We start from the raw sequence: 24,772 nt of genomic DNA on the forward strand, positions 1-24,772 counted from the left end.
CTCTTCCTCCCTCCTCCTCATCCTCCTCTTCCTTTTCTTCTTCCCCCTCTCCCTCCCTGTCTCCCTTTTTCTTCTTTCTCCAAGCAGACTCTTGGGAATTAAACTCAGGTCCTTGTGCTTGCCATGCAAACACATTACCACTTGAGCCCACCTCTAGTATCTCACTGCAAATTCTACCCACCCAAATGGCCATCTCAAGGAACTCAGTCTGGTTCACTATTGCCACTGTCAGCTCCATTCGTATCTGGTCAACTGTGGACCATCTCTCAAAGGTCCCATGGCAGTCACAAGGCCAGAGAGACAGTGACTTAGAGATTTGGATTGTCTCTGATGAAACATAGTTTACCCCAAAATGCCATATCCTGTCTTGGCATTCTAGAGCTAATTAGACAATGTTTCCACCCCAGACAACGAGTTCATTCTGGAAAGTTTACTCAGTGAAGGAGAAAATGCAACAGTATTGTGGCAGGAGTGTAGGGTGGAGACTGAAGCAAAACTTGGCACAAAGAAACTAGACTGGAACACCTTTGTGCTAAGGTTGACATGCAACATGTACCAGAGATTACACAGAGAAACTGAAAAGGCAAAAGTGTGCACTACACAAAGGACCCATACAAGGTGCCAATATGCCAGGTACAGGGTCCATGGCACGGTCCCCATCCCCAGCTCTGGGTTACTACCTCCTTGAAAGTGGTGGGGTCTTTTTATTCTGCAATAAACTCTCTCTGCCACTATGCACCCCAGAGGATTCCCTTAGATTCCAACCCACACTTATAAACAGTATCCAGTTGTTATCATCTGAACCAAAAATAAAAATAAAAAATAGAAAGAAAGAAAAGAAAAGAAAAGAAAAGAAAGACTCCATGATGCAAACTCTGAACACTGCTCTAAAAAGATCAAGCATCACTTGAAGACAGAATCAAGCAAAGCTCACCTGAGGTGGGAGGTAGGAGGCTGACCCCAGTAATTGAAGCTCAACTCTTTCATCTATGCTAATTTGAGGATTAAATAAACCTTTTGATTACCTATGAGACAGTGAATGTCAAGTGCAATTACTGCTTAACCTTCATGAAAACCCTCACATTCTATGGACCATGAACTAAAGACGTGGTTTGTAAAGGACCCCAGACCAGCACCAGCATCACCTTCAGACTAGCTATATGCATGCTCTTTGGCTTCCCCAAAGGTCTGTTCAATAAGACACTTGGAACAGAACTCAGCAAGCAGCTTACATGTTAATCCTGCAGATTGGAGGATGCATAAAGGCATTTGTAAATTATTGTTCAAATGACTCCCTTACGATTATTATTATTGTTGTTGGTAGTAGTAGTAATGTGTGTGTGAGAGCAGAATGTGTATGTGATTAGGAGTGTATGTATGTGTGTGTGTGTGTGTGTGTGTGTGTGTGTGTACGTGTGTGTGCGTGCGTGCTCACCACAGTGTGCATGGAGATCAGCGGGCAACCCTTGCAAGTTAGTTCTCTCCTTTTATCACTCATTCTGGAGCTTGAACTAAGGTTGGAAGGCTGGCTTTTACTTCTTGGTTCATCTCACTGCCCCCTCTCCTTTTTTCATATAAAAGTAAACATTTAAAATTGTCTTTCTCATACACACACACACACACACACACACACACACACACACACACACACACACACACACACACATTTTTACCTCATTTCCAAGTCTTCATTCTCCTGTGGTATAAATCTGTACAAGGCAACGTAGGTGTTCATCTGTAATGGGTCTTTGGAGAGAGGTCCCTGCCAGAGAAGACAGAGAAGAATGAGTCAGGAGAGACTGAAGATAGATATGAATACCCGAGTGCCGCGCAGTGTCCCTGTGCAGCTCTCGGGGGTCACAGTTGGCTGTTATGGAGGCTTCTCTCTTAGCTTTCTTTTAAAATTACATTACTTCACATTAAGTTATATTTGAGAAAGGGTTTCTTCTTTGTAGCCTTGGCTGTCCTAGAACTAGCTCTGTAGACCAGGGTGGCCTCAAATTCACAGAGATCCCCCTGCCTCTGCTTCTGGAGTGCTGGGATTAAAGTCGTGTGCCACCATGCCCAGCTCCTTAGGTTACTTCTAATTCTGGAGTTGGACTCCACTATAATCTATTTGAAATGGTTGGGACATCTCAGAAATAGTTATTTTCTTCAGGTGATTTTTTTTCTTTGACATAGTTCTTCATGAAAAATGTCAGAAATGGGATATTTTCTTTCTATTTCTTTCCCATTTTCAGGCATGTGTGTGTATTATGCATATATTATATGTGTGTGTATTATGTGTGTGTATTATGCATATATGCTCACAGGTGCATGTACCTGTGGAGGCAGAAGGCTTATGTTAGGACTCTTCCCAGTCAGTCATCTCCCCTCTTCACGGAGGCAGGATCTCTCAATCAAACTCAAGGCTTACAGTTGTATCTACTTTTGCTTGTCAGCTTGCTCTACAGACCCCCTCTTTCTATCCCCTGAGGCTGGAATTACAAGCGGGTCTCCGAGCCCTCCTGACTTTAATATGGGCTATAGGGATCTGAACTCTGGTCTTCAGGATTGTGTAGCAAGTGCTTTAACACTGAACAGACCTCTCCTCTGCCTCAAATGAGAACACTTCTTCTAAAAATAAGGGAGACATGGAAACAGGTATAAATAGATATTGTTTCCCAAAATACTTTGATGAAAAGCCTTAATCCTTTGTTTATTTGTTTGTATGTGTGTGTGCATGCCTAACTGTGTGTATACATAGATGCACCACCATGTATGTAGTGCCTGTGGAGTCCAGAATAGGGCATCAGATTTTGTGAATCTGGAGTTACAGAAGGTTGGAAGCTACTTGATGTGGCTGCTGGCAACTGAACCTGGCTCTTCTAAAAGAGCCATGTGCTGGCAATTCTAATGTCAGCTCTGCACAAACTAGAGTCATAGGAGAAGAGTCTCAGTTAGGGAAATGACCCTTTAAGATCAGGCTGTGGGCAAACCTGTGGGGGATTTTCTTAATTAGTGATTGATTGGGGGGGTGGTCCATTATGAGTGAAGACCAAGCTCCTAAGCAGCACTCCTTCATTGCCTCTGCGCTAGCTCCTGCCTTCAGGTTCCTGTCCTGTTTGAGTTCCTGTCGCATTCCTTCCATGATGAACAGTGATGTGGAAGTGAAAGCCAAATAAACCCTTTCTTCCCCAAGTTGCTTTGGTTATGGTGTTTCATCGCAGCAATAGTGACCCTAACTAGGATAGAAATTGGTTCCAGGATAGTGAGCTACTGCTGTGACAGACTCAACCATGGGTTTTTTGGAAAGACTGTAGAAGGGCTTTTGAACTTTGGGCTGGAAAATCTATTGAGTGTTCAAAGCCTGAGGATCTCTTCTGTGGGAGCGTGGAAGATAAGAATGTCGAGAGCCATGAAGACAATGGAGGCCTGGCTTGTGAATCTTCAATGGAAAGTTTGAGAGAATCCTTTAATGACTCTACAGGGCCATTTGCTGTTTTAGTTAACGCTCTATGGTTCTGGTTAACTGGGGCTGAAGAATCAGATGGAATTAGTTAAACACCAGGACCACTGAAGTAAAACTTTGGTTTTACTGGGACAGTTGATGCTGGTTAGCTGGAGCAAAAAAATTAATGGTGATTAAGAGACCAGCATCGCTGTGGTGAAATCTTATGGGATGTGTTTCCTCAGAGTCAGCACCCAGAGGCTGTGGTCCAGGAACTTTACCTTGTGCTGGCAACTGAACCTGGCAGTGGAAGAGTCACCCAGGTAGTACTGGTTTTGAAGATGTGAACGGCTCATGGAGAGCAACAGAGGCTTGGCACTATGGTAGGGTTGGAGTCTCTGAAGAGAACCCAGGAGAGGCTATTGGGCAGCCCAGTTTCACAAGAGACCCCAGTGTTTTGGGGATAAAAGTACTATGGGATGATTGACAGAAGTGGGTGTACAGTGAAGCCAGCCCAAGCTGAAGTGACAAGGTGTGTGTGCTACAACAGGAAGGGCTCAAGCCCTTGGAGGAGCCCAAAAAACTATTCGTGAACCCTAGATATTGGACACTGAGTTATTTACATGGTTGGAGTTTGCTTTTGCTCTATTCAGATTGTGAACATGTTCTGGTTTTTCACTCTTGAAATGAGAAAGTATTTAGCTTAATTTTTATTGTTACAGGAGTCCCCTGAAGAGATTTTAAATGTTTAAAAGGGAGTTTGGATTTTTAAAGAGATTGACTATTTTAAAGGGAGTGAACTTTTAATGTGTTTGAATTTGTAAAGACGGTGAGACTTTTGAAGTTATTTATGCTTTTAATGTGAGGTCTTGGGGGTAAATGAGAAAGGAAAGGTTGTGGCTTCGGCTTAATAGTGATGTGTTTTTGTGTCAAGATGACAAGGAATCCATTGTACTGGCTAGTTTCATGTCAGATGGAGAAGAGGGAGCCTCAGTTCAGAAATTTTTTTTCGTAAGTACAGGGTATAGGCAAACATGTGGTGTATTTTCTTAGTTAGTATTTGACATGGGAGGCCCTAGCCCATTGTGGATGAGGCTGCCCCTGGGCAAATGATTCTGGGTTCTGTAAGAAAGCAGGTTGAGTAAACTCTGGAGTTTTATGACAGTAATAGTAACAGTAACAGTAATAGTAGTCCTAATTAGAATGGGTGAGAAGTGCTTTCAACCACTGAACCATCTCTCTGGACCCTTAAAATGGACTTTTTATCAGTCAGGTGAAAGTTGGTCTATAGTATATCAAAAAGTCCTGTGAACATTCATAGCAATCAGTTCATTTGTGGTGAGGAAAAAGCATAGATTTTTGGCATTGGCCTGATTATGTCACAGTACCACAGTCTACTGACTTTGAAATCTTGCAAATGTGATAATAAAAGCTTTGATAGCTTACCGGCTGCCTGCCCAGTACTTTATCACTTGCATCAATATAACTAGAGTTCACCACAACCCTGTTAGGTAGGCTTCACTATAGTCCTCAATTTATTAGATTATAAAAGAGTCTTGTAATGTCCTATAAATATTATCTGTTATCACTAACCCCAAAATTGTAATGGTATAGATACATTCATATTTTATAGTATACAAGCTAAACTGATATATTCCATACATGTAATTGCATAATACTTTTGAGTACATTGTATAATATAATAAATATATTCTATGTATGGATATAAAACATAAGACTTGCACACAATTATATTGTAGCCTTTTGAACCTTGAACTCTTCAATTATGTATGTATGTATGTATGTATGTATATATGTATGTATATATGTATGTATGTATGTATATATGTATGTATGTGTATATGTATGTATGTATATATGTATGTATATGTATGTATGTATGTATATATGTATGTATATATGTATGTATGTATGTATGTATGTATATATGTATGTATATATGTATGTATGTATGTATGTATGTGTATAGCTTGTGTACTCCAAAGCTTCCATGTGGAGGTCAGAAGACAACTTGGAGAACTGCTTATTTCTTTTTACCATGTGGGTTCCAGGGACTGAACTCAAGTCAGCAGACTTGGCAGCAAGCACCTTTCCCCACTGAGCCATCTCACAGGCCCGTCTTCCTACTACAATTTAAAGCTCAGGACTCTTGAACGATATTGCTTGACTCTATGGTTTATATGTGTATGTGTGAATTGGACATGTCTAATACAATAATACATTCTTGCATAGCATACAGTGTAATCATACGATTTGGTGATTAACACAAAATATGTCTTAACTTGCAGTAACACACGACAGAAAAGTGTGCATGTCATTCATACAATGTTTACCTTTTCCACCGTGTATATACTGTGTTATTTATATATATACCCTGTGTTATTTATTTATTTATATACCCTGTGTTATTTATTATGTGACATCACATTATGTGGCAGAGATTTCCCTGACCAATCAATTTTAAATATTGGTGCAGCAGGAGGCCTGTGATTGGACAGGGAAAAGGGAGGTGGAGCTAAGAGTGGGAGGGAGAGACGCAGGGAGAGAGAGAAAAGGTGAAATGGAGGCGGACGGGAACCAGCGTGGCTTTAGTAGTCTCAGATAGTTATGCATTATCAAAAGGTTAGGATAATTGGGATAGCTTGTCTAAATTGTGCAGGCATCTTGGGATTTGAATATTTGCTGATATATAAACCTGTTTGGTTAACTACAAGCTTTGAGAGTTTTGATTTACTAGGTGATGGTACACGTGTAGTGTGGCTGTGAAGGGAACTCCGGAGCTCTGTCCCCGCTAGAGAGCCTGCCGAGATGAGAATACCTAGCTGGGACTAGGCGGCCTGCTGGGAATTAGTGCGGGAACAGGGCGGCTAAGCTGGGAGCCAGCCAGATACCTCATTTCTAATACCTCCCATACATATTATGCTTCACTGGCACTTATCATCAGGCATGTTACATTTTTCTTCAAATGATTTTAAAAGATAATTTGACATGCAACTATCCCACCAGTCCCCAAAGGGATTTTGGGATCTACTTTGGTGATGACTGACGATTCGATGCAGGAACTCTCACCTGTTCTGGGGTGTCTACATACCTGGTGGTTTATGGTCTTCACTTGATCTCCGAAGTCATCGGTACCATTTTCTGGATATGTAAACACTGAGAGAGGAAAGAAAACACAGGAGTTTTGTGTGGTTGGTAGCCATGTTTGGGGACATGGATGAAGGGGCTGTTTTGATTTTCTCCTGAGCCAGAGCTTATTGTTGGCTTCCTTACCTTCCTACCTTCATTCTTTCAGAGATGCTTTCCCTCCTCCTCAGGCAGCATCCTGATAACCCTAGTCAGCATCCCACAGTCTGCGTATACTCAGTGATATATCCCCACCATCACTGGCCAAGTGTGTGTTTAAGTCGAGTCTCCTAGCAGTGCCCTGTGTGTTCACACAGGTGTGTTCACTGTGTGGAATCACTTGGAAAGATAATTTTGTTGCCTTTGAACACTTACCTTTCCTAAACACCAGAATGTTTAGATTCAATATTACGATGCTAGCTTCTTAATGCTGTCTTTATTCTGTTTTGAAGATGAAAGCATTTACTTTAAACTTTAGAACATACCCCCTGATTGCATATGTCCAATGTACTGAGGCTACTGTCCCAATTTTCTTTGAGCTTCTATTTGGAATATGTAATTCTCTTCCATTTGTGTTGAAGGTATCATCTTGAAGACATTGCCTTTGGTAAGGACGCCTCTTAAGATGGGCACTTCTCACTGTCCAGATTCACACTTCCCTAGAGGTCCCCACAGAAACTTGGAGAGCTTGACTTGCCAGATCTGGTCCATGTCCATGGCCAGCCTGCCATTCTCACTAGACACATCTTCCTTAGGGTGGTAACGTTTGGGTCTGTAACTTAATCTACCACTGGGATGGCTCAGTAGTTTAGAATAACATGTTTATTCCTGTTTTCTTTACAGTATCAAGGATAGGTCAGTACAGGATGGCACATCCCACCGGAGTCCATGTAACTGGGTTCATTGGTTCACTGGTGCAATCATTCTCTCTATTGTTTGTTTATTCTCTTAGTTTTGTAAAAGCCACCCTCTGTGTGCATGCATGTGTGTGTTACACATCACATGTGCCCTTGAGATCAAAGGACAACTAGTGGTAGTCCCTGTCTCCATCATGTAGGGCCTAGGGATTGAACTCGGGTTGTCAGATTTGGACACAAGCTCTTTTACCCATTGAACCATCCCACCAGGATCTCCACTGTTATTAAAACAGACTGAGGAACTTCTATGTTAAAAAACACATTCAAAGCAAGAGGCCCCGAAGAAATACTGAGGAGTCTTAACTATCCCGTGTATTCAGTTTATAATTCCAGAGTTTACAGATGTGTTTCATTTGCACAGGGATGCCCAAAGTGCCCATGTTCTACCAACTGTACAACACTGAGATGTGAGTGGTCCCTTCCCACAGAATTTGCCTGGAGCATTTGGACACTTAACTTGGTGTTTACCTGTTGAAATAGGGCAGAGACATACAACACCCTTTTCTGGTATTATATCATCTTCTGAAATCCTGTTGTAAACATTTGATTTGGTAAGTATAAAACTGTATTCTTCCCAAAAGAATATTAAATATTTAAATGGAAACAAGCAAAAAAAATGTCTAAAGAAGGGAATCCTATCAGGTGAGTCGACAATATCCAATTTGGACTGATTGCACAGTTTTAAAATGTCATAGTATTTTATCCTATAATTAAATATCTAGCTGAGCGTCTAGCTCAAAATATATATTATTCCTGAGAATTGTTGGGAAAATTATTTGAAATGACTTTGAGTTTGTTTTTAGATATGCAATCAAATGCAGAATGTAACCAGGAGCAGTGGAAGTTTTAAAATAGGTTTCCCCAAGCCATTCTTTTTTCTAAGATTTTATTTCTAGTTATGTAATTGGCACGTGTGTGTGTGTGTGTGTGTGTGTGTGTGTGTGTATGTGTGTGTGTGTGTGTGTGTGTGTGTGTGTGTGCACATGAGCACAATTGCTTATGGAGGCCAGAAGAAAGTATCAGATGCCCTGGATATGGCGTTGCAGGTGGCTGTGAGCCACTCCACGTGTGTGTTGGTGACCAAATCTAGCTGGGTGCTGGAAACTGAACTCAGATCTTCGGCAAGACAGTTGTCCTCCTCCTCAAACTGTTTTTGAAACTATGATTTGCTTTAAAAGGGAGAAAGTAAAGCAACTGTCTGTAGTGGGAAATTTTCCCTGCAAGTCAGGAGGAGCTAAGGTAATTCTCCAACCCAAATAAGACCAGACAAAGAAGACACAACTCAATAATTATGAATATAAGCTGCACACCTAGATTGGGCGGATTCACCACTGCACTACTCTTTTCCCCAGCTGTGAGACCCTTATAACATGCAGGTTTTCCAAGTCATGTGTTTGTCCTTTCACCTCCTGCTCCTCTGTCGTCTTCCTTCTCCATCATCTTCTCTCTCTCTCTTCCCACCAACCTTTATTTCTCCACCTCCCCTTCTCTGCCCAATCACTGGCTCCAGCCTTTATTTTACAAATTAAGCTGGGCAGTAGGTTCATTAGAAGTCACCTGTGTACTGACTCTCTCCTCCTCTGCAGCCCTTTCCTGGAAAGTGGAATTAGCATCAAAATACAAGGCTAGGGCTATCACAACAACTATCTATATACCATACAACTGTGTATACCATGCAACTGCATATACCACACAACTGTGTATACCATGCAACTGTGTATACCACACAACTGTGTATACCATGCAACTGTGTATACCACACAACTGTATATACCATGCAACTGTGTATACCATGCAATTGGATATACTATAGAACTATATATTGAACCATCCAATATACTGCACACCATGTATACCACTCAACTTTATACTACACAACTGTATACTGTACAAATGTATATACTGCACAACCATGTATACTACAAAACCATATATACCACACAACTGTATACTACACAACTGTATGCTGTACTGCACAACCATGTATAGTACATGACTGTAAACTGCACAACTGTACACTGTACAACTGTGTATACTATCCAACCATGTATGCCACACAACTGTATACTGCACAACTATATACCATACAGCCATGTATACCCAACCATGTATACCACACAACTGTGTATTGCACAACTGTTACTTTTGTTGCTTTTAACAAAAAAAAAAAAAAAAAAAAAAAAAAAAAAAAAAAAAAAACCTTTTTGTTAAAGTTTTTTTGTGGAAAATAATTTGGTTATTTATCTCATGACAAATGTTCAAAAATCATGTCCAGTGTGCAATGAAGCTTTGCGGTTGGTTGGTTGGTTGCTGGGAAGCAGAATGACTCTTCCTTTGGCCACATTTTAAGGGACGCCTTGTTTTGCTTTCCAGTCTCTCTTACACTTTGCAGACCTATGACACCCATGCCACCTCTTTGTTTCCTGAGCCAATGGCTTTGTCCTGCTTACTCATCACATGACAGCAGCTTGACACTGTTAAATTATCTGATGTGAGCCCAAATTTGAGTTCTTGGGTTAATTCCAATGTAGTCACCATGCTGTGCCCTTTAAAGGGGCATGGCTAAGTTCAGCTCATGAGACGCTTACTTAAGACTTCTGCATCCATATTCAAGAGACAGCGGCCAGCGATTTTCCCTTCTCTGGCCTTGTTTGGTTCTGAAATCAGTGTTATAATAACCTCGTAAACCACGTTAGAGAATGTGGCTGCCTGTCCTCGCTGTACTTTCGTTTCCCAGAGAGAGTTTATACAATGTGGAAATTTTCTATTTCTTAAATGTTGGGTAGAATTTACCTATGAAGTTGTCCAGCCTGGTTATTTTTTGCCATGTACAAAAATTTAAATATCGATTTGGTTTCTAGAAGGATTAGAAGCAGCTCTCATTTTCTGCCTCCATCCTGCTACAGTTGGGCTGCAGACACCCTGATGCTTTTGGTATCAGCTTGTTTAGAAAGAGGTTGTCAAGCTTTGCGGTGAGAATTTGGTCATGGCAGTCTTTTCTTGTCTGTGCGTTGTGTTCCTCTTTTGGATATGGTGCCTCGATTCCTTCATTCTCTTCCATCTTAAAATTTGTTAGAGCTTATAATTTTTTTTTTGTCTTTTTTTTTGAGACAACAAATTTTATTCTCTCTAATGCACACTCAGGATTTATTACTCTGTCTTGGCAATTTCTTGATGTCTGTTCTTATCTTTATTGTCACCATCTTCATGCCTTTTATGGATGGAAATATTATTTAGTTTCCTGACTTTTTATTGACATCTGTGTATGCATATTCAAGTATATGTGTACGAGCATGTGTGTGTGTGTGTGTGTGTGTATGCATGCGTATATATGGAGTCTCGAGGATAACATGGGGTATCATTCCTAAAGATTGCTTTTTCTTCAACTGATTGGCTCTTCTTTCCCACTTTTAGCATTCAATTTCTGTTAGCTTTTGTAGTTTAGAAAATTTGCTCTATTTTATCATCTCTTGCATAGCTGTGTTGGATCTTTAGTGAAGCACATTTTAGTAAGATCTGAACTGAAATATTTTTACACTTCCTTCAAACAGCATGAAGATCTCTGAAAACCCGATGCCTATTTATAGATCAGCACTTTAGATATTTTATTAACAGGTTTTAAAAACACTATTGCTTTTTAAAAATAAGTAGCCAGTGTTTGCTTGATTTAACTATGCACCTGTCACTTTCCTTCCTCTCCTTTATTTGTTATTATTGAATGTGTATACGGTGTGTGAAGGTGGTATGTGTGTGGACATCAGAGGACAACTTTTAGGGGCCAGTTTTCTTCATCCCCAGTGGGGTCTGGGAATTGAACCGATGTTGACAGGCTTCAATGACAAATGCTTCTACTCATGGGTCCATCTCACTGGGCCTGCCACTCTCTTTGCTTTTCATTTCTTCTTGTCTCAGAGTGATTGCTGTGGTTGCTTTATTTATAATTCCAGGTTAAGAGCCTTCCTTCCTTCCTTCCTTCCTTCCTTCCTTCCTTCCTTCCTTCCTTCCTTCCTTCCTACTAAAGATGTTCTTTCACTTCAGCTATAATCTGTAAGACACACACACACAAAAGTATATGTTCAAAACCTAAATTTTCTTATTTTCCTTTTGGGGCAAAAGTTCTTCACCAAGTGCAAACTGAGGAAGCACTGGGCTTTGTGACGTCTTTGAGTGGATATGACTGGTTCAGTCATTTTGGAAGAAAAGTTCAAGAATGTGTATTGCACATGTCTGGTACCCTTCTCTTCTTCCAGGAAAACCATGATCAGTATGATCATAGTGAAATACAGCTGTTGAAGGCTCCTGGGAATACCGTTATCTGGCGTTTTGAGCAGGACCAGGCAGCTGGCTATTGCTTCTCCATTTCCTTCTTGCTTTGCCACTAGTAAATCTGTTAGCCGTGACGCTGAAGGCAGAGGCCAACACCATTTCTATCTGTATCTGTGATAGATCCAGAAGAACTGAAACAGGAAACTAGAATTCAGACCTGCCCAAGACAACTTCGAAGAGCGGTGCTATCTTAGCGTTGGAGACATTAGTATGAACTGAATCATCTTTTAAGGTGGTTGGAGAGGCATTCCTTGAGAAATCTGGCATGACATTTGACTGGAAGACATGACATGTATCTTCTGGACATGATGAAACATGTCACTCAAAACCAGCTGTGAGCACTACAACAGAACTTCTGAAAGGCCATGCTTCCTTGCCATGATCAAGAGGACTCTAGGGAAGCTGGAGCTCATTAGTATGTATCTCAGCGACTGGATGGATGAGGGATTGAGATCAATCAAAAAAGTGTGGGACAAACAACTACCTAATTAATTCCTTTGTCTGCTAAGGTATTGTGAAAAAGCTATTGCTAATCAAAGAACTTATAAATATCCAAACCCTGTTGGAAACTTATAGCTCACTAACTTCTTAAGGGGATCTCTCTCTTTCTATGGTTTTCTTTTATCACTTCTCTTTTCCTTATTCCTTCTTTTAAGGAGAAAAATTGAGATGGGCTCCTTATGTAGCTTAGGCTGGCCTTGAATTTGTGATCCTCCTGTCTTTGCCTCCTGGGCACTGGGGTTTCAGGTGTGTACTACCATGTCCAGTTCCACCGATTCCTTTTAATATGACTGTGGAATGTCTTCTTAACACGGAATAGATAGGCAATTGTCAACTTTATGCTTTGAGCATGTTTGTTCTTCATTTTTCATCTCTTTGGAATGTGTTATATCACGATCTGTATGTATATGTAGGACGTGAGAGAAATTAAATACTCTAATCCTATTTCCCAAATGCCACAGATCTAACATACATTCAGGCTCAGCAGTCTAGGTGGCCTGAAATTCTGCATTTCTAACAAGGTCCCAAGTGATATGAGGCCTGCTAGTCCATGGGCAGGTAGACTGGGAGTGGAAGTCTTTGTCTCTGTCTCTCTGCCTTGATGAACATATGTTGACGTTGTTACTAGAAACCACCCTTCACAATGACAATTCTTAAGTCTAGATCTTTGCAACATGCAACCCTGTTAAGACCATTTGATGAGAGAAGACCTGTCTGTGGCAAAGGGAAGTCCTATCAAATGGACAAGTCTAACAGGCTAGGCAGTGGTGATGAGTCAGACCCGGATGGCTGAGACAAAGAGTGGGGTGATAGCATTCTGATGAACTATAGGGACATTTTCTGATGGGTCAGGTGTGGACATGTGAGAAGAAAAGGGAGACAGAATAATACTGAAAACTTTGTCCTAATCAACTGGATGAGAGGTTTTCCTATTTCCTGAGCAGAGGCAGGTGTGGGAAGAGTCTGAGTGGGGTGGGTGGCTGAACAGACTGAAGAAAACGTGTGTGTTTGTTAATTTCATGGTGCCTGTTCTTAAGCCTGAGTCTAGGGCAGAGCATGAGGTCCAGAAGGCCTTGTCCAAAGCTATGGAAAATCCACATACTAAAAAAATGTAAACAGTTCATAAAGAATACTGAGAAAACCGTGGGCATGGCTGAATAGAACTGGCCACTGGTGAAGGCAAGCTGTCTTAAATCTGTTCTGTTCTGAACAAAATCTCCATGCCCTTGGGAGAAGAGTTAAGATGCTGAGGCATCTGAAGAATGGAGTTATAGGTAGAGCCATGTAACAGTGCTTGAGCGAGATAACCATGCTGTGTAAAGGAATCAGAAAAGCTTCAGTTCTTTGTACACTGGGGACCACTGAGCTCCAAGCTTGCTCTCTGCCCTGGCCAGCTTTCCCATCCTTTTCTTAACAAACTGTCTCTGGTTCCATTATAACTCTATGTCTCTGCTTAGTTCTTTGTTTGGAGACATAAAAGTCCAGAATCCATCTTAAGGTACCCCAGGAGCCCTGATATGAGCCAATATCAGTTCCATATTCCAAAGACTGGGCTTCGTAGGCTCTAAGTATCTGGAGACAGGACAGAAGCCTGATGCTAGAGATGAAACCTGGTTTATTGTGTGTGGGTGGTATTGCATTATCTTATTCAAAGACCATGGCAGCCTTTTGGAATCATAGTTATTGAAACTACATTTAAAAGCTAATTTTGCTACCAAGCATTGACTATCCACTTAGACCCACAGGCAACTGCAAGCAAGGTGAGAGGCTGCCATCCCTGCCTTTGTCTTTTATCTGTAGTTGGCTTAAAGCCCAGAGGTACGCAATGGTCCTTTCCCTTCCTCCTAATCACTCTGAACTCCCAAGAGCAAAACCTCAGATGAGGACAATCGTCTATGAAGATGAGGCTGTACCCTTGCAAATATCAGATTAACAACTTAATACCATGCTGGACCACTGTACAGACAAAGCTGAGATAATGTCGGGTCAGTGCTGGGCAGGTTTGTAACTTGACCAAGACTCCTTATTAAGGCATACATCTTGCCCTTTATTAAGAGATTTATTTTATTTTTATTTATGCATGTGCATGTATGTATGTGTACATACATGTGTACGGGCACCTTTGGAGAAGAGAGGAGGGCATTGGAGCTCCTGGAGATAGAGTTACAGGCAGTTGTGAGATGCCTGATGGGCACTGGGAACTGAACTCTAGTCCTCCTCAAGGGCAGCAAGTATTCTTGATCCCTGAGGACTCTCTAGCCCACCTTGCCCTCTCTTTAAATCTCATGTCTGTACCCTGGACTCCTGTGTCTGTTTCTTTTCTCACCATGGCCGCTTTTTTCACTCTGCTTTTCAGCACCATGCATCCATCGGGGATAGGTGTGGCCAGCCTAGCCTATTGAGACTTCCAGAGATGTTAATATTTTCTTTTCAGACATGAGGTAGAAGGCAGCTACTCAGCACTTCTAGGTCACATGGTCTCAAAGTGAAGTCTAGAGCAAGGCTCAGTGAGGCCCGGATGTCCAGTGTAGAGGCCCTTGGGTCTGCTGAAGAAGAGAACCCACAGATAGGTGACGACAGAGATCGGAGTCACCATGAACACCTGGCTAGACATGCCACACGAATGTGCAAATTTAATTATGTACCTTGTGGCTTAATCTTTGAGATGTTGAATTTTGGGGCTACTGGCTAAATCCAGCTAATAGGCACGAGGTTCTAGACAGACCTCGGCCAGGATGGCTCTGTCCAGTTCTTCCTGGATGTCATTGCTCAGGTAAACCCCCCCCCTCCTTTTTTTTTAAACTGTGAATTTAATGTGGATTCTGGACATTGATCTTAGGTCCCCTGCTTTCAAGACAAGCACTGACTAGGCCATTCCTTATCCCCTGCAGTGTGTTTTGCATCTTAATGGCCTCTTGGAAGGACTAGGATGTGGATTATGGTCCCCCCTCTTCTGACTGACACCCTGGCTCACCTGATAGATATGGTACAAAGAAAGGTCTAAGTGGTCAGGGTTTCAGGTCTAATTTGAGTCAGAGGAGGAAAAATTCATCCATAAAAGGGTTGTGAACAACAACTAAGCATTTTTATGACCAGACCTACTGTTCTTTCTAGAACATTGGACTCTAGACCATGTCATATCGCAGAGCTATCTGAGAGTGAAGGGAGCCTGAGAGAAATGGACACAGTCCATTGTAGACCCGACCACACCCATGCTCTGGTTTCTGCAGAACTGTCTCCCACTCACCACTGTTGCTCCGTGTCCTGATGTCAGATCCATCTCCTGGCCCGTCAGCCTCCTCAGGAACCTCCACAAGCTCTGAAGTCTTGGAGGAAACAGGAGATGGCATAGAATGAGCCAGTGAGCCACATTGTAGAACTGTAATGTCAATACCGGATCTAAAGAGGGATTTGTATGGCATTTGTGAACTCTCAGCTGTTCTGGTCCAGTTCACATGGTACGGAGCATAAACTGTCCATACATGCTCACACACTTCATCACTGGTTTTTATTTAAATCACATTTAGCACCATTTCTATGGTTCTTCCAGTAGATGAATTTGACATCACCTTTTGAACTTCAAATGAGAATGACATCCTCTTCAGAGGGTCATCAGGGTTTAGGTGTTTTAAAATAGATAAATTATCGGAGACTGGGAGATGGCTCAGTTGGGCAAGTGGTGGCTGCATGAGCATGAGAGCCTGAGTTCAAATCCCCAGAACTTAGATAAAGGCCAGGTTGCAGGGGTCTAGGTGCTTATAGCCCAGTGTGGGGGCCACTGAGACAAGCAGATCCCCTGAGCTTAGCCAGTGAGAGAATGATAGAGGAAGCTGACTTACCTTGCCTTTGGCCTCAACATGCATGCACACACATGTGCACACCCCATATGAACATCTGCGTACAATATAACACATGCTCAGTGTCACAAGTGCTATTTTGAGTGCCTTGAGAATGTGTCCCCTGGAGCCAAACACTTTCATTTTACTATCGAATCTTTCAGTGTTTACGTGAAATGACCATCTAAGTATCCCTGACACAGTTACTATGCTCTCGTTAGGAGCGAGGAGCCCCGTCCCCTTCCTCTTTGGTGTCCCCTACAGTGCCAGCAAACTACCATTACTCATTATTATTATTCATTATTGCCGAGCAGAGGACAGACCTAGGTGGCCTCAGTGTTATGCGTAAGTTGGGGAAATGATATAAGTTATTTTCATTCTTTTTTTTTTTGCTTGCCATTATTTTCTTCTTGAGAGTTTATTCATGTAGACAAAGAGACATGATTATGATTCTTCTCTCATGAAAGTCAGTGGAAAGTCTGAAGGATAGAGCTTACAATGAATTTACAGATGGCTTCCTGGGGCTGGAGAGATGGCTCAGCAGTTAAGAGCACTGGCTGCTCTCTCAGAGGACCTGGGTTCAATTTGCGGAACCCACATGGCAGCTCATAACAGTGTGCAACTCCAGTTCCAGGGGAGCTGACATCCTCATGCAGACATACATGCAGGCAAAACACCAATGCACATGAAAATAAAAATAAATTCTTTTTTTTTTTTTTTTTTTTTTTTTTTTTTTTTTAAAGATGGCTTCTCAGAAATTGTGTGGCATTGGAGGACTTTTTGTTGAGGTTGGGTAGCTAATGAGTTCGAGGGACCTGCTGTCTCTCTCCCCTAACGCCGTAGTTACAGACACAGGAGCTGTACTGGTTTTTATGTGGGTTCTGGGGATCAAACTTGGTCTTTATAATCGCCCTGTCAGCACTCAGCCAGCTTAGCCATCTCCTCAGGACCCACCAGACCCTTCAGGGAACTGAAAATGAGGTCGATTTACCGAGGTTCTGGGGGGTGAGTCAGACCCACTGCCGGAGCCGCCCTTCTTCGTTCTCTGGGCCAGGGACGTGCCGAATCGGAGGGCCTCATATACTGGGTCCACTTTGTTGCCACAAGCTGCAAATGAAGAAAAGACCCATCTTAGTCCAGCCGACCAGGGAAGCCAGATCTCTACCGAAGAGCCTGGAGAACCGGATCAGGGGGCTTCGTGCTCATGCTTTTTTAATGAATGAGGGCTCACATCAAAGGCACTTGCTCTCCCAGAAAACTTGATATGTCAACCAGAACGCTGCCCCCGAAACCTTCCCGAGTGGTTGATTTCCCTCTTTCATTATTATTCCCACTACATTTTGAAGATTCTTTCCAGGGACCAGTTTGTTTCCTACAGCAAGAAGCTCTGATCACCAAGAGACTTAGTCTTAAGAGAAAAATTTTGAGGTAGGACACAAGTGTTCTCAAAAGAACAGGAAATGACCCCCTCCTCAAACATTACAATTCTAATGAAAAGCTGTCTTTAGTTGATCATTGCGAATTTTAAATCCATCCAGCTAAAATAACCGTAGGTGGAGAGGCTTGTATGTATATAAAACAAAACCAAATGAAAATGCAACTAAGACAACAAATACAAGTCAATTAAAAAGAGAACATGAAAGAAAATATGCACACTGCATCTGTAGAGGGCACTTTCAGGTCTTCATTAAACAGTGTGTGTGTGTATTAAAAACCAGTGCTGAGTTTCTACTCAGCAAATCACACACACACACACACACACACACACACACACACTTGTAAAAAGTAGTGATCACTGGCCCTATCTTAACATTATACAGCAGAGGGTACAATGAAACAGTTGATAAGTGGGGAGCTGACTCTGGCCCAGGCCGCCAGATCCCATGCCCCACGTTGAAGGCGTGTTGCTCTGATGCTGCTGACGATAGGACATGTGTCTTGTGTTGTTGCTGAAAGCCTGGGAAGTGTGGTGTCTACTTTTGAGACTCTGCCATTTTCAAGCTCCATCAGGGGAGATGATGGAAAAAAATGTTTTCTTTCCAGCAAAATGAGTAGAGCTAAAACAACCACTACACAGACATCTCAGGCTGTCCTCCTGGCTTTGTGGCCCATAGAAGGTGACTGTCATCATTGACTTTGCTGCTAAAATCCCACCTCCCATCACTGTCCCAACTCACCAATGGGCATAACTTCTTTAATGCATCCAAACTGTTCGTGAATGAGCAAGGGGGAGCTGTAGTAACGACGAAATCCCTTTGGCTGCGGGGAGAATGGGAGAGAGAAGATCTCAACGGCGGAGAGGAAATGGAGAAAACCAAGCAAGAGTTCTAAAATCAAAGCCAGTTCTTGTCCCCCTTTAATGTACTCACATAGCCTGTTGATTTCACAATTTACCACTGATAGGGGAAAGGGGAGAGAGGAATAGATTGAGGGAATCAAGGCAATGGTCCATCTATAAGGCAAGCTTCCTGCCTCTTGTACTGTATCCTACACGCAGAAACCCCCACCCCCAGGGCACGTCTAACAATTTTCCACCACAGCTTACTTTGGGCACTTCAAATTATCAAAAGCCTACACAGGGGAAAGTAGATGTCAGAGCATGCCCAAGGCCCTTGAATATTTTCAGAGTGTCACCCAGAATCATCCACTTAGCTGGTGTGTGTGTGTGTGTGTGTGTGTGTGTGTGTACACTCTATTGTGTTTCTGACTTATTACTTGTGGACTTTTTCCTTGTCTTGTGGCAACTACTCTTGGGAAGATAGAAGGGAAAAGATGTGACAGGAATTTAAGAGAAGGGGACATCGCAAGCTAGAGTCACTGGATGCACTCTCTAAGAAGCTAGACTTGCTATACTCCAGGGATGGAAGGTAACTAGATAACCTGAACCCCATGAGCACCCATGAATCGTCATACATGTTCTTGCAAGTGCTGCCCATCTTTGTCTGATCATTGCTAGAGATGGGGTTTGGGCATAGACATGGCTCCCTACCCTGAAGACACGTTTTCTGTGGCATTACTTCTGGTGTTAAGATATCGTATTTAACTTATTGTGAACTTTTCCTTAGAGTCAGAAAAGTCAACAGAATTCCTTTCCTGGGAAAGTTCCTTTAACAGTTTCTAAAGACTCTTGCTTATTCTCTATGGTAGATAATCTTGGTGTAATATTTTAGTCACTGTGGGTTCAGTGGCCTTCAAATGTGTTCTGGGGTGCACTGAGATCAAAGCCCACATTCCTGAGATGGTCTGAGCAGAATGTGCCCAGACTGTCACAAGGAGGCAGACTACTGTATATTCGGGTGGGGTAGTTTCAGCTTTCTTTCCACCCCCATTCCAATGACAGCCAAATAACATCTGGTAACCCAGCTGTAACAAAGCACCCTAGTTTGCATGATGGGGACTCCTGTGATGCCTAATTTTTGCTTTGAAAACCTGAATTGACCCAGGAGGGGAGAACTTAAGTGCTACAGCTGAGAATGTCCCACCCGAGACACACCTGACACTCTTCGGAGGACAGGACTCCTTACCAGTGTGGGTTTTGTTACGGAGGTTGACACACCTCTGCTTCACCACTGTGCCAGTTAAGCTGAGTGACTAGCTATGCTTCTGAGCATGCTTCAGAACTCCAGAGAAGGAAGGGGATTATAGGGTGTGGCTTCCCAGGGAAAGGGATTCTGGGCAGAGAGTCCCAGGGCTCCATCTGGCACCAGCCCTTACCAGCTTGCCCATACACCGCTGGGGTGCCAGGCCGTCTGCACACTTGTGATGGATGCTCATCTTACAGGCTCCACAGCGCAGTCCGTGCTTAGCATGTGTTCCTGTCAGGCGTACAGCAAACTGTGGTTAGGTACAGCTTGTCAAGTGAGGTCTGGTCTGAAACCACTAAAAGAAAGTGATACTTCTCGACATGTTAATTCTTCTCTGAGAATTTTTTTTCCATGAAACTTGAAACTTTCAAGTTGTATGTATGTTTTCCCCCAACCCACATTTTCTGTAAGGTATTCTCCATTTGTTATCTCCTTTATGTTGACGGTATTAGCACATCTCAGCCACTTTCTTACTTTCTTTGTCTTAACCTAAGTTAGCAAAGCCCATGTCCTTTGCTGTTCTTGTAGGCCATCCATCTTTTCCCTCCTGATTCTTACTGAGTCACGCTGGTCCCAACATCTTACCTGTCTCACCATGATGGGGAAATGTGGTGTGAGTTGAGGGAAGCCTGCGGTCCTTCATGCTCATGAGGTATTAGCCACAGGGTGTTCTTCAAATCTCTGGATGTATAAGCTCCTTAGTCTCTCCAAGCCCTTGCATGCACTGCTTTATATATCTGGGATGCTGTCCTGTCAATATTTGGCTAGTGACCCCTTCATGCGTTGTCTCTGTCATTTATACCAAACATTTCCTTTCCTCTGTCTAAATATCTTTCTTCTCTTCCCCCATTTCTTCTCTCTCCATATCACCATCTCTTCCTTTCTGTCCCCTTTCCTTCTTCCACTGTCCTGTCTCATCCTCTTCCTCCCATCTCCTTCTCTTCCCCTCCCCCTTACTTCCATTTCATTCTCCTTATATTTCTCTCTCTCTCTTCCTCCAATTTTCCACCTTCTCCTTTTATCTCCCCAATTCCTGCTGGAGATGGAAGCTGGGGTTCCTCACATGCCATTCACTGAGCTACAACCCAGACCTCCTAAGGTTCCTTTGGGTAGCACCCTGTGATTATATTTTATAACACTTCTCATAATTATTAGCAAGTATTTACTTGGAAGTTTGCTTGGGTCTTCCTCTCCCTCCGGGAGCTCAGTGAGATCAACGATAGTGTATGTGGTTTGGTGCTGTGTGCCTTGTCCTGTACATGACACATTAAATAAACCATTCACAGCATGTGGTGAAGCCACAGTAGCCGGTTTGAGGTAGTTCATGGGAGCAGCTTCTTCTGCACTGTAAAAGGAGAATTTAATAGCTGGAAGAGGATGTGACGTTCTATCTGCATCACTTAATTTTAAAAATGAGAAGCTAGAGGGTATAAGGGATGATTTGTCCCAAGGTAAAGAAGACTCTACCCCATTTCACTCTTTCCAAGCTAGGCTCTAATATCTCCTCCCATTTTTTCAGACTGCTTGATGTATATGGAGATGTATTTGGGATTAGTCAGATGATTTAACAGAGAAATGCAAAGATCCACAGTTCATCTGGGAAAATCAATGGACAAGCTCTACAATAGGCAAAGAACTAGAAATCCTTTGGAAGATGTCACCTGGCTGCTTCTCTCTCTCTCTCTCTCTCTCTCTCTCTCTCTCTCTCTCTCTCTCTCTCTCTCTCTGACACACACACACACACACACACACACACACGCACAAACACCCCATGTTACTTATTTATACACAGTGGCAGAAAGCCCCCTTTGTTTCCAAGAATAATCATTCAGGTAAAGCATATTAGTTTTTCAAAGGCTGGCCTTGCAAGCAATGACTTTCATTTCAATTCAGAGCCTGCTATTTGTGTCTATATGGGAACACAAGCCAGATCTTCAAAGGGGAGCTGTTTCGTTGTGAGCTATCCTCTGAAATGGTGTCATTATAGATGATAGTATCTCTTCCTTCCTCTATGCATTTCCTTTCCCTGATTTCAGCTTTCCGGCTTGCTTTCACATTTTGCTTCGTGGTATGAGTCAGACCACCAGTGATTACTCAGTGTTAGGTGTCCCCATTTCCACTGTGCAGTGACAAGCTTGACTGAAGGGGGGGAGCTTCTACTCTGACCTTCAGAGAGCAGGGAAGGGCTGATTTGGATCACTGCAGTTGTCCTGGTTTAGTCTAGACGGATTTGGAGAAGGTCTGGTTAGACCATGTTCTGTTACACCTGCCCCCCATCACCATTGCCTTGCTGTATGTTCCTCTTATGTTTGATTAGAAAGAAAACCCTAGTTTTGAATTTTAATATGGCCATGCTGGCTCCTCAAGTTGAAAAAATGCGACCAATACTTTTATTCCTTTAATTGCCTTCATTCTCAAAGGAGAACCCTCTCCCCACAGGTGGTTAACCGAACAGTGTCCTAAAAGAGATGGCCTTTGACCTATGGTAAAGTTACAACCTAATCAGATAAGCATAAATTGAAAATCCTGTGCATCAGAAGTGCACCGGAAGGAGCTGGAGGCAGAGATAAGATGGTCAAGGGCTTGCCTTGTAAGCAAGAGGACCTGTCTTCAACCCCCAGAAGCTGCATAGAACAAGAAAGTTATGTGTGATGGTATGTGTTGGTAATCGCAGTGATGGCAAGGAGACACGGAGATCTGTGGGGTTCCCTGGTCACCTACTAGCCTAACTGGTGTCTTTCAGGGTGGTGAGCAATCCTGTCTCAAAAAAGAAGGTGAATTGTGTCTGGGGGAACATACCTGAGAACATCCTCTGGTCTCCATAGGCATGTGTATATAAGTATACACTCTGCATACTCACAAGCATGCAGTTGTGCACAAACACACAAACACACAAAGTGTACTTAATGTCCTCACTCCCCTGTATACTGTAGCTTAGTACAGTGTGCTATACAGATCTGCTTGCTCCCCCAGTAGCATGCAGATGTCTAGGTTTTGAGGCTCACTGCTGTCCAGATTCATGAGAGGATGTTTTATAGTTACGTTGATAATTAGCCTGGGATATGATCAAAATCTGGAGTACAGTACAATGTTACTAACTATACACATTTCTCACCATACAATTGAAAATCCTCAAATTGAAGCATTATAAGTCAGGACTATGTGAACAAAAGGACTTCACGGGGGCTGTTAAAGCGGCTCAGTATGCAAAGGTACTTGCCATTCAGCGTGGCAACTTGGGTTTGATCCCTGGAACTGGTTGAAGGAAAGAACTGACTTTTGCAGTTGTCCTCTGACCTCTACATACAAGCAAGGGTGCATGCCTCTGAGACACCAAACAAACAAACAAACAAACAAATAATGGATGTAAAAATTTTAAAAGACTGCCTAGATTTAAATACTCAGAAACAAGGATGCCACTGGAATTCAGTTAAATAGTATTGGATTGGGACAATACTTAATCATATCAAAGTCCCAGTAAAATACTTTAGGAACTAAAAATCACCAATTGGAAGTGTGGAAGTAAGTTTAATATTTATTTGGAAGATAGAAAGTTAATAAAAACATGGTAAACAGTTTTAAAAAGCCACGGACACAGAATTTCACAACGACAGTTTAGAAATTGCAAGGCCATAGAACCTCAAAAAACATTCAAATTGCAAAGTTCTGGCAGAAAATTATTTCCAACCTAGGATTTTTTCCCCAACCTAAACTTTTATATCCAGCTTAAGTACCAAACATAAGTAATGGCAGAATACAGATACTTCCCAAAATTTAGATCTTTCTTCAAAATACTTTCTTTTTATGTGCTCATTCTTAAAAATAACTTCTGTAGAATGTGCCTTAGAAAAATGAGAGAATAAGGCAAGAAATTAAAAAACCATGAGATATAATGTAGTGCAGACATGAGAGAGAAGTAGGGTCTTCCATGTAACTGTGCAATAGCCCAGGCTAGAGCTGCAAGAAGAAGTAAGGGGGTAACCTGAAGCATAAAACAAAGAAACAAAGACATTTATTGACTTTGAACTTTATAAAAGATAACAGCACTTGAAAGATCTGTGGCAGTAGTTATAAATTACAGAGGTATGTGTGTAAGGAGAGAAATGCAATCATAGTAAAACATTTGAATTACAAATATCAGTGGTGAGTCATAGCGTCTAAACTGACCTTCAAATCTACACAAAATTGTGATTTAACTGTTGTGATAATGTTGTTTCGGAAAGGGCAGAACAAGGAAGACAGGCAAGTGTGCTTCTGGTGGCCTGAGAGATGAATCCTTATCTAAAGCAGAAAGTCATCAAAGGCTTCATTAATCAGAACAAACAGCAGAGGCATGTCACTGAGAACTCTGGCTGTGAAGGTCACAACTCGGGGGACAGTGCCTCTCAGATGAATCTGCCACTAGCTGGTTTCCACTGTTGCACTTTCGGGACCATCTGCCTTGATCTATGCTCATGTACTATTGTGTCAAAAGGTGGATGAGAGGAATGGCAAGATACTTCAGTGGGCAAAGGGGCTTGCTGTTCAGTCTGATGGCTGAGTCAAGATCCAAGAGCCACACAGTAGAAGGAGGGAACCAATTCCTGCAAGTGGTCCTCTGGTCTCCACAGGAGCACTCTGGCACATGAACACACACACACACACACACACACACACACACACACACACACCAAACTCTTAAAAAACAAAGGAGTCTCTAGAAACAAGATCAAAGTAGACCTGAGGGTCTCGTGACATAAGGAGCTGAAGGCAACTAATGGGCCAAATTTTTACTTAATTCATTGCCTATTCTGGGGACTTTTGAAGTTCTAGCATAAACTAAGACAATTTTAGGAGTTACAAGTGGGGGTAATTAAGAACGTTAGACAGAACTTCAAACAGAGAAGGAAGAGGCCAGTACAACAGTGGTTAGGGGCTACACACTGGGCTGTTTCATTGGCCTGGTATCAATTATGACTGGGGTTACTGAGCCAGAGTTAAACGTTGAAGTCTACAATGTGAAGAAGTTGACATATAAATGTTGAGAGAAAA

The 24,772-nt window shown here is 42.3% G+C and overlaps 1 protein-coding gene across 3 annotated transcripts in view; it reads right to left on the reverse strand.

The window, feature by feature from the left end:
* The window catches only part of Stac (SH3 and cysteine rich domain), a 122,485-nt gene that overhangs the window by 21,738 nt on the left and 75,975 nt on the right, over positions 1 to 24,772 (reverse strand). For all 3 annotated transcript variants that reach the window (XM_034484114.2, XM_034484113.2, XM_076918082.1), the window contains 6 exons: positions 19,872 to 19,972; positions 18,335 to 18,416; positions 17,149 to 17,264; positions 15,569 to 15,647; positions 6,543 to 6,607; positions 1,674 to 1,762 (listed from right to left, as the gene is read on the reverse strand). In XM_034484114.2, coding sequence (XP_034340005.1) covers positions 1,674 to 1,762; positions 6,543 to 6,607; positions 15,569 to 15,647; positions 17,149 to 17,264; positions 18,335 to 18,416; positions 19,872 to 19,972 — 532 coding nt within the window. The remainder of the gene's footprint in view (positions 1 to 1,673; positions 1,763 to 6,542; positions 6,608 to 15,568; positions 15,648 to 17,148; positions 17,265 to 18,334; positions 18,417 to 19,871; positions 19,973 to 24,772) is intronic.

Source organism: Arvicanthis niloticus, chromosome 21, assembly GCF_011762505.2.
Source record: "Arvicanthis niloticus isolate mArvNil1 chromosome 21, mArvNil1.pat.X, whole genome shotgun sequence".
Lineage (NCBI taxonomy): Eukaryota > Metazoa > Chordata > Mammalia > Rodentia > Muridae > Arvicanthis > Arvicanthis niloticus.